General features: G+C 46.3%; 1 protein-coding gene across 1 annotated transcript; it reads right to left on the reverse strand.

The window, feature by feature from the left end:
• Nucleotides 1-1,793: 1,793 nt before the first annotated feature.
• On the reverse strand, nucleotides 1,794-8,376 carry LOC124695788 (la-related protein 6B-like). The gene is given in 11 exon segments (XM_047228604.1): nucleotides 1,794-2,510; nucleotides 3,117-3,254; nucleotides 5,327-5,395; nucleotides 5,470-5,517; nucleotides 5,723-5,819; nucleotides 5,916-5,995; nucleotides 6,113-6,184; nucleotides 6,456-6,550; nucleotides 7,396-7,477; nucleotides 7,970-8,341; nucleotides 8,344-8,376. Coding segments are annotated over 11 exon segments (1,437 nt in total). The 3' UTR covers nucleotides 1,794-2,159.
• Nucleotides 8,377-13,184: the final 4,808 nt, after the last annotated feature.

The following is a 13,184-nucleotide window of genomic DNA, read 5'->3' on the forward strand; positions in this document are numbered from 1 at the left end:
CCGCGTTTGGGGAACGTCGCTCCCCAGCCGCGTCCCCCAAACGCCGCCCCCAAACATTTAAAATACTTCTTTTTAACACAGAACCATTTATCAAATAAAGCATATGAATAAAAATGTTTGCGAGGATTGTTTTCAAATTAAATTACAACAAACAATAAAACAAGTTAACAAATATAATAAATAGGGGTAGATGCTACATCAAGGTGCCACGGTATTTCCTTTGATCCTCCACAAATGCTCAACGAGATCAGCTTGAAGTTGCTCATGCACATTGCTGTCACGGATCTCTCCGTGCATGGCGAGAAAATCAGCAAAATCTGCAGGCAACTCATGATCAACATCCGCAAGAGGGCCTTGACACTCATAGGGACCAACATGTGACCTAGCATGATTCTTGCGGTCATCCTCGATGATCATGTTGTGCATGATCACACAAGCCTGCATCACCTCCCACATTTGGTCGTGAGACCAGCTTCGAGCAGGGTGCCCGCTCGACATCCTTCCTGCAAGCCTCCTGTCACGTAGCAAAGTGAGAATTCTTCAGACCTGATGGATTCGAGATTGTTGTGACAAAAATGGCCCATTTTGGATATATACCATCGGCTAGATAATAGCCTTTGGTATATTCGTGGCCATTGATCTCATAGTTGCATGGTGGAGCATGCGCTTCCACTAGTTTGTTGAACACCGGAGACTGCTGCAAGTCTGCAACACGTTGATGTCATTGTGTGATCCCGCCATGCCAAAGAAAGAATGCTAAATCCACAGGTCATAATCTGCCACAGCTTCAAGCACCACCTTTGCAATATCCATGACGGCCTTTGTATATACCTTGCCAAGCAAACGGGCAGTTCTTCCATGCCCAGTGCATGCAATCGATGCTTCCAAACATTCCAGAAAATCCTTTGGCAGCATTTTGTGCCATGATCCTTGCAGTCTCTTCCTCAGTTGGCCCTCTCAAATAGTATTTGCCAAACTTTCCCACCACAGCTCGGCAAAACTTGTACATGCACTCAATGGCAGTAGACTCACTCATGCGAAGGTAGTCGTCCTGTGTATCGGTAGGTGCTCCGTATGCAAGCATCCTCATGGCGGCCGGGAAATCCAGCGGCGGCGGTGGGGTGGGAGGCGCGGGAACGAAGGAGCGACGAGAAAAGAGGCGCGAACCAACGGTTTATGCAAATAGTCGCCGACATGTGGGAGCCCGCCTCGCTTTTCGTTGTGTCCGGCGTCCCCGGTGCGTCACCTATGGGACGGGGACGGGTTCGGGGCGCCGGACACCGTATCGGGCCGCGCCGGACAAAAATGGGCTTTGAGGGACGCGGCTGGAACGCATTTTTTGTCCGGCGCGCCCCAAATCCCTTTGGAGACGCTTTGGGGGGACGCGGCTGGAGATGCTCTTAGCAACCTCAACACCAAAAAAAACCACATACCTGCTAAACTTAGGTGAGAGAGAAACTGCAGCATTAACATTACCACTCTTCTTAAAGTGTAGTGCGTGGACAAGTCACATCCAAGATCTCGTGTGAGTTGGACCTTACTTCCTCGACAGGAAGAGGCACAACCACACCACCACACAGCTCTAGAAGCTCAAACATGATCTGCATGATCAGAGCCGTCATGACCAAGCTCACCCTAGCACAAGGAGTGAAATACAACATTTGATGATAAGCCATAAACAGATACACAAGCTGTTGCCATCGTGATCAAGCAATTCTGCCTTGGATCACCTTTAGAAACACGATCAGTGTATCTTGGAGGCAAAGGAATGCAATAACACGCTACACTAAACATCACCATACTTCATCATGTTCCATTTATTTTCTTTACTTTTGCTGTGCCCAAATGAGCTTTCACTTCTACTTGTACAACATTACAGTCGAGGCAAAAAGGGGCAAATAAATAAGGTTACAAAATGCTGGTCATAATCACTCAGAAACCAGGGCGCTACTGGTTTTAAAGTACACACAGCACACGCAAAACTGTATATGGTCTGTAAATTAGAAAGCACACTTCGAAGACAAGACTTCTAAAAGACAGTCTCTCACCGTCTCTCTATCAACATGACAATCAGCACAAGCTGTGTCTCGTGGTGTGAATCGAGTTCCAGTGTTTACGTTGACAGGCTGTGTCTCGTGGTGTGAATCGAGTTCCAGTGTTTACGTGGACAGGCTGGGTGTCAATGCTTGTGGCTTCCCTCTGCCCATTGAGAACCCCCGAGTGCCATCTGGCATTCGTGGCCCTGGTTGCTGTTTGTTAGCTCCTGCCGGAGGCAGTGACTGTGTCTGCTGCTGCTCAGTCTTGACTGGGTGGCTGGAAGGCGGGGTTCCAATAGGATGGCCACCACCCCGGTTGTTACCTTGATTGTTGCTGTTTTGATGATGGTGCTGCGGATGGTTGTTGTTGTGGTATTGGTTGTTATGGTTATTGTAGCCACGCCCTCGGCCTCTACCTCCACGTCCACGGCCTCTGCCACGCCCTCGGCCCGTATCTCCAGTGCTCTCCTCGGACTGTAAAAAATCAATTGTTTTCAGGTCTATGGAGAGAAGTCTCTTCGAACAAGCTTGGAGGTACAAAAACAGACACAATCAATTGAATCTCACAAATTTTCAAGTGGTAATTTGAAGAACAACAAGTAATTTCGCAGAGCAATGTACTGCTCAAACTACGTGACAAGTACCAAGTTAGAGTATTCTTGTATTATAGCTGATTGATGGCTAACAACAGTACAACACAAAACTGCTACCAGACTGAGCCCATATTTAGAAATATGTTGGCAGTTTTACTTTTAAAATTCTTTTTATGCTCTGTACAAAAAATAAAGGAGACTAGAGATTATATAGTACTTCATGCATTTCTCTTCTGAACGTACAATTTGGTCAGGTGTGGGAATTCATTAGCTTATAAAAGGAATGGTAGAAAAGAATGAACATGGTGTCAATGGTCTTATTAATGTCTTGCGAAGAAGAGAGAAACAGATAGCTCTTACTCACCTTAACTAAACAAGGTAATGAGGCTAAACAAGGTAAAAGATAATTAAGTCGGCATGCACCTTAACTAAACAAGATTGGGGGGAAAATAGACCTTATGTTCAGAAGAAACGGAGGGGTACTTACAACATGCTCTCCTAGTGCATCTGAAGGTTGAGATGTTTCTTCTAAATGTTTATCATTTGGTTGATCAGAAGTGGAAACATCCTCATCACCATGTGCATCAGTTTCATGCCCACCTTTTCTACCTTTGCCTCCCTTAGCCTATAAGACAAAAGACATTATACTGTTTTAGGAAAAGTTTTTCTTTTGCAATAAGCAAACAAATGAAATAAAGGATTGTTGGCATACATTAAACTAGTTCAGCAATATGCAAATAGACTTTTAAAAACACTGTTCACATATATTAGTAATATGATATGGATGTAATCCTGAAACAATATAAATATCAAATTTATTATTCTTCCTAAAAGATCAGAACTGAACAAAAGGGGCAACATTTGAAGTTTCAACATACTGTAGGGTGAAGGTGTGGTTATACCAGAATTGAGGCCGGCCACTCATGTTAGTAACATTAAATATTCCTTGTTAACACCAAAAGGTCCATGATTTTGATTCAAATGCATGTCTACAATATTGCTGAATTTCTGAGAAGCAGTTGCTTTTGTGTTCATTAGGGCACGTCACATCTTGCAGGGTTTATTGGTCATAATTTCATTGGCGGCCATCCAACAAAGATGGAAAAATGTTGTGGTGATACTTATTATACGGGCATGAATTATATCCAGAATAAGCATAAAACAGAGTCATAACTTCAAAAAGTAAAGAAAACTCCATCACCAAAGCAACGCCAATCTTTGAAAAGAATGTTGAGGCAAAAAGGATTGGAGTTGCTAGAATTAACTCTTGAACTTATCCAGTCAATAGTTCAACTCAGACACATCCAATGAACAGTTCAAGTCAGACACATCTTTAACCTCAGGTGGTTCAAACCCGGTTTTTGAATTGGGAAAACAGACTATGATGCAATTTAGCTTGTGAGAAAATACAGCCACAATTCAGTGCTGGCTGGTTTGGAACGATCCGTGCATCAACGCCTCTACCATACTTCCGTTTTTGTTCCTTGACAAAAGTGATTGTGTTTATTGGTTCCGGATGCCATTATTATGACAGCCTTCGTATTGATATGTCAGGAGGGTTCAAATGGAAATGCGCTGAGTCGCCGACACTGAGGGAACATGTAAACCAAATAGGATTTCTTTCTAAAGGACTTACAACATTCTTATCTGGAGAGCAAATCTGAAGTGTATTTTTTTATAAGGGGACAAGTGGTATCCACTTATACTTTACGTATTCAAGTATTGCCAATTCACGACCCTTCGTATGTTAGCATGGAATAAGATGTTATTTTGGGCAACTAGGGTATAATCAGTCCATAAGGACATGGCATAAGAATCACCGGATCAGTTCTTAAATCATGGTCTAGAGCAAAGTTGCCAGAAAAATAGCTTCATGTACAGCAAAATCAATTAGAGTATTTGAAACAGAATTTGATGCTCAAATCAAGAATTTGAATAGTAAAGCCAGAAGCCAAAACAGGGCGGAGAAACCTAACAATGATGATGATCGACGATTCCATCACTTAAATACATCTCCATGATTCAACCCTAATTATATGCAGAACATGCTTGCGGCAGAAGCTCATGTGTACCGATGGAGCCCTGTTGGTGACAACATGAATACCTACTTGTGGGAATTGAGACAGATTGCCAGATTTCGCGTCCTTGTGGAGAACAACGAGAACCCATAGGGCCAGGGGCAAGCATTTTGCCGATCCTCAAACAGATCCAAGAGCTTTGCAAGGGTTTGGTTCTTTGGACATTTTTTGTGAGACAGGACGTGAATATGGCAGTTTAGTCCTTGGCCGAAATTGCTCCGCTGTCACAGGATCTGATCACAGTAACCCGGTGCATCGATGATCAATTAATATAAAGACATTGATTCTTAAAAGAAAAAAAGAGTTCTGCCGAACATGCTTTGACCATAGTTTCTAGTAGCAATCCATGTAGGTAAGCTGAGAAATAAGAAATCAGAAAAACCTATGCGCTATTAATGCATCTTTCCAAATGCAGATGGAGACACATAATCGCATTTGCGAAAGAATGGAATCATGAGAATAAAAAATAAAGTATGCCAGATACTTCATTCATATAGCCTCATCGTAATCTGATATTTATGGCAAGTACTTGTCATCATAACTCATAAGGTTTGTATAAGCAGTTAAGCACCAGAACTATTTCATGCCCAATTTGATTAAACCCAAATAATATGGTTACCATGCAAGAATTCAACAACCGAACTCTGAGCCCGCTTCTCCAGTTCCTCTCATCATTAAGCACCAGAGTCTGCATCAGATGAAGCGACATCATTGGTAATACGGATATAAGTTATGATGCTATTTATGTGCAAAGATAAATACCGCTTTCTCAGCATCCTCAATAGTATCATACTCAACAAAAGCGTGCAGCTGCCATGAGGTAAAAACTATTAGTTTGACATACAATCAGCAAAAGGTGACGCACAACAAGGCAATGATGAAACTGAGGGCATGATATAACAGTCAAACTGCATAAATATAATCATTTAGTGGTACCCCACACGACTATTAGAACACAACTTCCATTAAGAATATAATATAATATTTGAGAGCTAGAAACAAGAATAATAATTACCTTGTTGGCGAAAAGCATATCTAGTTTAGCAGATCGATTAGTAACTGGACCAGTGCCATTTGGGGTCTGAGGATAGCATGTTCGGATTGTCCTTACACTGCAACATGGGAAAACAAGAATGGTCATACAAGGCAGTTTTCTCACGACTAAAACAGAATAGTTGCGCTCAGTATTGACCTACAATAAGTATTACCTGCCAACAGATGAGAAAATCTTCATAAGGTTCTGGTAACAATGATCATCTGGAAGATTTTCTGCAACAACGATTCGAGCCTACAACACACGCAAAAGTTTCCTTACTATAGTCTAGCATCAATTTTCTCCATAAAGTGGACTAGAAAACTCAAGCATATGGATGTCTCATGCAATGTATCACGGGCTCATAATTACCTGGAGTTCTTCTAAATCTGATTCTGTAAATGGTTGTTCACGCTTTACTCTGTTTCCATCTTCACTAACGACCTGCATGTATAACCAAACAATTATACATGTTTTTTCAAAGAATAGAAGCTTCGTCCCCTCCCCGCAACACACACACACACACATCCTATAAAATTATGTAAGCACATGCATTTGCAGGGGAAAGACAAGCAAGCAGAAGTAGACATGATGTGTCTAATCTTAATCATATGACCTATGAAGGATAGCACCCTGTCAATGAATGAAACAACCTAAAAAAAACTACATTTTGAGATCTGGCTGCAATGTACAATAGAATTATAGTAGAACTTACAAGCTTTGATGAAGTCCGAAGAGCTGAAGCAAGCATTGAATTACTTTGCAGCAAAGACTTAATTTTCTTGAAGGAAGCAACAACTGACATCGGTACTGCATTGAGTGAAAATGTAAATCAGTTTGCCACATATAACTTGATAGCTGGTACCCGATTATATTTGTTTGTCCAAGTACTGAAGGAATTCATTTTGCTTCATAGTAGGCACAAACTAGTTTCATGATATTTTTATCAATAAAATAAGGAAAACTAGCATGTATAGTGAAATTATTTTCTGACAAATATGGCAAGCACTGTCCTACTACAACATGCATCAGCAAACACCAAACTAAACATTAACAACCTGTGAAAAGTAATCAATTGCACATACATGATAAGATATAAAAAATGTCTATCTCCATTTTTCAATTGATGTTTAAATTAACAACACAGTCCAGTCCATTGAACATGCCTTAATGAATCAATGTAAACTTAATTCCTGATAAGATACTATGGAGACAAACTGTATCTGAACATGAGAAATGTAAGATACTATGGAAACCCATGTATAGCATCTTTTAGAAAAGAGAAATAAGCAAGATATATCCTATTAAATACATGATATCTTAGTTTCAAAGCATGTTTAGATGCCGTGAGTAGGGAATTAACGGAAATTTAGCATGTACTCCCTCCGTCCATAAATAGATGTCTTAAACATGATTTATGGACAGAGGTAGTATAAGGTATCCAGTAATTGTCTTTGGAAGCCTATTTTGATTCTCACCGTCAGCTTAAATATTTAAAGTAGCAACACCTTAAACATGTTGCTGATGGAACAGAAAGCTAAAGTGACGACATATTTCTTTCAGAAATAAATCAAACAGTCAACAGCTGGTATCAGTATGATAAATTTTCGTTTCAAATCTCACAAAATGACTTGAGATGCCAGCACACAACTCACCATATCCTTCAGGATCCTTAGTAATAAACCTCATCAGATGTTCTGTAGTGGCCAGATTTATATCGCTGAAGTAATACTCCACCTACAAGGTTAAAATGTACTAAATAAGATTCTGAGTAAAATCGGAACAAGGATGTGCACGCAGAAGATTCTGAGTAAAACCAAAACAGGTATGAGTAAGATTCTCAGTAAAAAACAAAACAAGGATGGATGGAAATGCCAAAGTCAATATGGAGCGATTTAATTGACATGATTGCGCCCTTGAGACTCCACTCGATATATATGTGCACGCAGCTCCAACACTAACGGTGATACCAGCAAGAGCGGAGAGCTAATAGTACCAAAATATATACAGCTAATTCGGTGCAGCAGGACCGTCCAAAAATAGCCGAACTGGCGGAAAGCCGTTGCGTGGACTTGCTGATCTACTGAAGCATCACACGCGACAAACGTGTAGCTACTAGAAACGTACTACTAGCAAACTAACTTTCTACGCTGATCTAGTAACACCTAGCCAGAAATCGAGCGACACATCAGACAGAAAACGGCGAGCAAGACTAGAGGAGCAGCAAACCTGCTTGGTAATCTTGTGCAGCAAGTCGTCCGGGTTGAGCTCCCTCCCCTGCTGCTGCGGCTGGGCTGGCGGCGGCTGCAGCGGCAGCGGCTGCTCGAGCCCCGCCTCGTGCTCCAGCACGGCACCGAACCCCGCGGCAGCTCCGCCAGCAGCAGCGTAGTACTCGAAGGGCGGCGGGGGACGAGGTGGGGGCGGGCCGGCGACGAAGAAGGAGGCGGGCGGCGGCGGGGGCGGGCCGGCGAAGACGTGGATCACGGCGGGCGGCTGCACGGGCAGCGGCGCGGGCAACGGCGCGGGCGGGCGCGGCACGAACTCCGGCGCCTGCGCGTTGAGCCGGCTGGCGGAGCTGCTCCGCGAGAGCGCCCCGGGAGCTGCGCCGGCTCGTCCCCCGCCGCCGGATCCGGCATCGCAGCTTAGGGTTTCGGCGCCAGCAGCAGCGCGAGCGCGAGCGGGAGCTTAAGCTGCCGTGGTAGTGGGGTGGTGGCAGTGGTCAGTGGCCGGCAGGGTGGAGCTAGGTAGCTGGTTAGGGTTGGGGCTCGGGCGGGCGGGCGCGGCGGAGAAGGGGAGCTCTCGAAGGTCGCGGGCGCCGGCGAGGTGAGATATTTATTTCGGGCGCGACAGAGGCCTCCACGGGGGATCGGCGCCGCGGCCACGCTCCGCCTCCGATCGGGGAGGGAGGTGACTGGTCCGGAGGGTGCGTGGACCCGGTGTACGGACCGGCCCGCGTGCGTAGACCCGACACGTGGCGTGCGTCTGGCTGCGGGTGTATGGGCCGGGCGTAGGGAGGGAAGGAGCCGGGGGAGTGGGGCCGGGAGGTCGCCGCGGGATTGGATCGAGGCGGAGCGCAGTGGTGGGTGTCGTGTCCTCCGTATGATTCCTCCTGCGCGACCCAATCCGTGGCCTATCTACGGGGGCGTAGAGAGCTGTGCAACGGCTCTGACGACGACTGGCCCATCGCCACTGGCAGTGGAACGGCAGTGTCCTGCTTCTTGCTCCGTGATCTCTCAAGAAATCCGCTTCACTTCTACTTTTGCTTCCATGTGATCTTTCTTTTTCGACAACAGTACTACGTATGTCATCTTTGTACTTCCATAGATCTATTAATGTGAAAGAAAAATAAAAAACAAATCATAGTAATGACATTACATGTATTCCTTCCTCCCACTCGCGTGCCCGTCGCTGCATCTACATCCGAGCTAACTCGGTCCCTCTCCTCCCCTCCCCTCCATCTAGTGGCCGCGCCAGGGATAGAGTAGAGGAGATATGTCCTCCTTATCGTTTGTTTTTTAGTTCTGGTTTTGTCTTCTTAGCGGCATCGGAGGATCGGCCAGACACATGACTCCTCGCGGCCTCCCCCGGCGCTATGCGCACCACATGAACGAGGATAGGGTGGGGGGATTATTATGACTTCAAGGTGTCACCACCGCCTCGCCATCTCGAAGAAGACTAAGGAGAAAACCTAAACCAAGAAGCGAGGGCCCTCCCGCCGGTGAGAGGGCGGGTTCGCCACACCTCTAAGGCCTAAAAGTTCATCGTAGGTGGAGCGAACCAGCGCGAGTGCCCATAGAGAAGGTATGTTTCTTATTGATGGTCAAATGTAAATTAAATAAAATCACGTTACTGATACTACATGGCATCATGTTTAGTTGTTTACTTTCATTGTCATGCCTCCCCTCCTTTGCTCCATGTCGTCGTCGGTCATGCCCGCTTACCCGGTAAGCCTTGACCTACTCCTGGTGCCTCTATTTGTATCGATAAGTTGCAAACTTCTTTTAAAAAAAATTGCACGAATACGAAGCAGTTTTAGAGTGTTAGGGAATAATGGACCAATACAAGAGGCAAGGTAAGAAACAAAACATCTACTCTCGTGGCATTACAATACTAATGGCTTTGGCTTTGGCTTTTGACAATAAAGACGCTTCCTCCTTGATTTGTGCCACAGTGGCGGTCGACAAGTGATTACGGAAGACACAAACATTTCTTTCCTTCCACTCCTCCCTTGAGAGAAGCATGGCTATGGAAGCCATCACTCTCCTAGATTGTCCTTGCTTTTGGACAAACGATCTCCACCAATCTTGGACGATTAAAGCTTCGTAGCACAAATCTTGATCGACATCATGAAGGCCAATCCACTCTTTTATGTTTGACCACACACTTGTGGCACCCTCGAGGATCGGGGTTAGACAAATATCGGACCTTCGTCGACATAAGCCTAACCTAGAGCTCGAGAGACTACAGATGAGAGAATCGGTAACACAACAGTGACTCTACGACTCAAGAAGTAATACAAACTCATAACCGAGCGAAGAACCAAAGCATTACAAGCGAGAGGTCACCGACCGACATACATCAATCAACGGAAGCAAAGTTATGCTATTAGACATAGCAAGATAGCAAAAGGCCTAAGAGGCCGAGGGCATAACGGCGACGTCCCGACCCATAGATTCCAGTGCCGCCACAGGAACCCCAAGCTACTCGTCGATGTCGACTAGAAACCACCATCTGTTGGAGCAATTTCGTCGAAACAAAAGCATGCAAAGCTGAGTACGGGGACTCGGCAAGACTTAAGTACAACCTTTTAGCAAAGCGGGTATGCGGGCTTTTAGGTAGATCTTCTTTTGCGTAAAGCCAGTTTTCCTTTGTAAGATAAGAGAGAAGAGAAGCTCGACTACTCAGAACCTTTGAAAGGGGATAAGAGAGCGATATCTCTATCTCTATTGATCATCATATTGTATCCACCAACCTTCATCATCTCGAACCACTATCCTCGGACTACCCCTCAATACCCGAAGAAGGTATCCGTAAACACACATTGTTTGCCAAGTTTTACGATTAGATTCATGTTCTCTATGATCTCCACGTCCGTTCCCAAGTCGTCCATAACCGTGGACACGGCTTTCCGAAAAGATTCATAACCCGCGGGGGTGCACAACTTTACCCACACGCGACGACCGACTCTTAATGCCACTAGTATAACACACTTCCTTGGTGTCGTCGAGCGAGAGGGTGGTCGACCACGACCTTTACCTTGCTCGTCGCCGAGACCATGAGTCACGCGCTAAGGATTATTCCGCCGTAACGGGTCAAGTCCCGAAGCCGGTCCTTAACGATGTGAGCCGAGGTGGGTTTCCCCGGAAGCCGCAACCCCCACCACCACGACCACGCTTACACTGCTGTTATGTACCTTTAACCCCCAAGCAAAATGCAATGCATATGACCAGTGTAACGCGCAAACTATGTGACTCATGGAATCTACTAGGCAAGTTAGTGAGTCGAGAGGGTACCATAATAGGGCCTCGTGTGGTTGTACGCTCGGTCTTGGTTCAAGAGGCGAGAACTCGGTTCCTAGGGTCGGCGAGAAACGAAACAACCCACCACATCCCAATGTGGCCTCTCGTCCGAGCCTTTAATCATGTTTATCATCATCTCTATACTTACCACGTCAACCTTGTCATGCTAGATTCATTTCATTGTAAGGCTCCGGTCCGAAGACCGGAGTAGTAGCGTAACAAACTAAGCATGGCTAAGCATAAAGAGATAAAGGCTCTCGCGACGCACACATGCCAAACCTAGTTATGCTAGGAGCAGGTGGATCGAGGTATCGAGGCTACAAAGGTCGGACATGCAATAGATAGGGTAACTCTATATACCGATAAAAGACGAGTTGAATCGGATGCGATATGTAGGAACCACGAGATAAAATATTTCAAAATCATAGATGAACCAGGTTAGGGCTTGCCTTTGTCCCACGACAAACCAATATGGATCTTCGGAGATCCCATGCTTGACTTGTTCGTCGGTGGACAAGTATTGAGCTGCGTCGTTGTCGGTCTTCATCGTCTCGGCACTTGCTCTATCGATCGCGAAGAAGCAAACACCGGAAAGGTAGAACAACAATCAACACATGGCATCGATGCAATGCGCATACAAGTATGATGAGATGACATGTTAATTAGGTACTGAAATAACCCTAAGACATCATCAATTTAAGCGGGTTTCGGCGAACTAGGGTTAGCAGTCCGGAAACCTCGGAAGGGTTGATTTTAGTTCCTCTAAAACAACTAGGGTTAAAGTTGTTTAACAATGCATGATTTTGTAACCAACTTGTAGATCTCATTTTTCTGAAAATTTTCATATATTATACATATTTTTCTGATTTAAAATGAATAAGTTATGAATTTTACAAGTTTTATTCATTTTAAATCATTTCGAAAAATTCCGTAAATTATTAAAAGCCTGACAGAGTTGGACCCACATGTCAGGGTTTTATTATTTTTCTAAATATTTACGGAAATTATTAAAAATCTGACAACGGGCCCCACATGTCATATTATTTTTATTTACGGAAATGAATTTCAGAAAACGGGGAAAAGGCTTTATGGCGTCGGCGATGACGTCATGATGACGTCATCCATGGCCATGAGCTCCAGATTGAGCTCGGCCGGATTTCAATCCGCCGACTTGGGGGTCGCGGGGATGCGCGCGATGGGGGAACGGTGCGGCTCGACGTGGCGGACCATCTGGTGGCGGCGCCGCCGGAGCAGGCCACCGGAGCTTGGCGGCGGCGAGCTATTGCGGTGGCCGGGCGAGGTGCCGGTGCGAGCTCGCTCCGGGGCGCTAGGGAGAGGGCGAAGAGGCTCGGGGAGGGGAGGAGCTCACCGTGGAGCTCAAGAGCTTGCTCTGGCGAGGGCGGAGGAGGCCTGCGGCGCCGGCGAGCGTCGACGGAGCGACGGCCGTCCGCGAGGAAGAAGGGCGCGGCGGGGTCGAGTCGGGGCACCCCGCGTCGATTCCTTCGACGGGGAGGGTCGTGGCAGCGAGGCTGAGCCGAAGGCGGCCTCCAACGGAAGTTCGGGGATGGCCGGAGCAGCGGCAATCGGCGTCGGCCGGAGGCTGCCGCAGCGAGCTAGGTTTCATCCCTCGCGTGGGGAGCGCGTGAGAGGGGAAAGTGGGGTTCGCTAGGGTTGTCCGGGCGGCGGCGGGGGTCCTTATAGGCCGCCGGGGGCGGCGGCGGGCATCTCCACGCGCCGGCGACCATCGCGGTGGCCGCGCGGGCGACAGTAGCTGCTTGGCTCCGCGGGGAAGATGGCATTTTTGCCAAAACCCCCAGGGGTTCGGTTGGCTGAGCTCGGGCCAAGTTGGGCTCGTTGGTCGGGCTCGCGCAGAGGGAAGAGGGGGGGGAAAGTTGGGCTGCGGCCCAAAACGAGAGAGAGGAGGT

The sequence above is a fragment of the Lolium rigidum genome, chromosome 3 (assembly GCF_022539505.1).
Source record: "Lolium rigidum isolate FL_2022 chromosome 3, APGP_CSIRO_Lrig_0.1, whole genome shotgun sequence".
NCBI lineage: Eukaryota > Viridiplantae > Streptophyta > Magnoliopsida > Poales > Poaceae > Lolium > Lolium rigidum.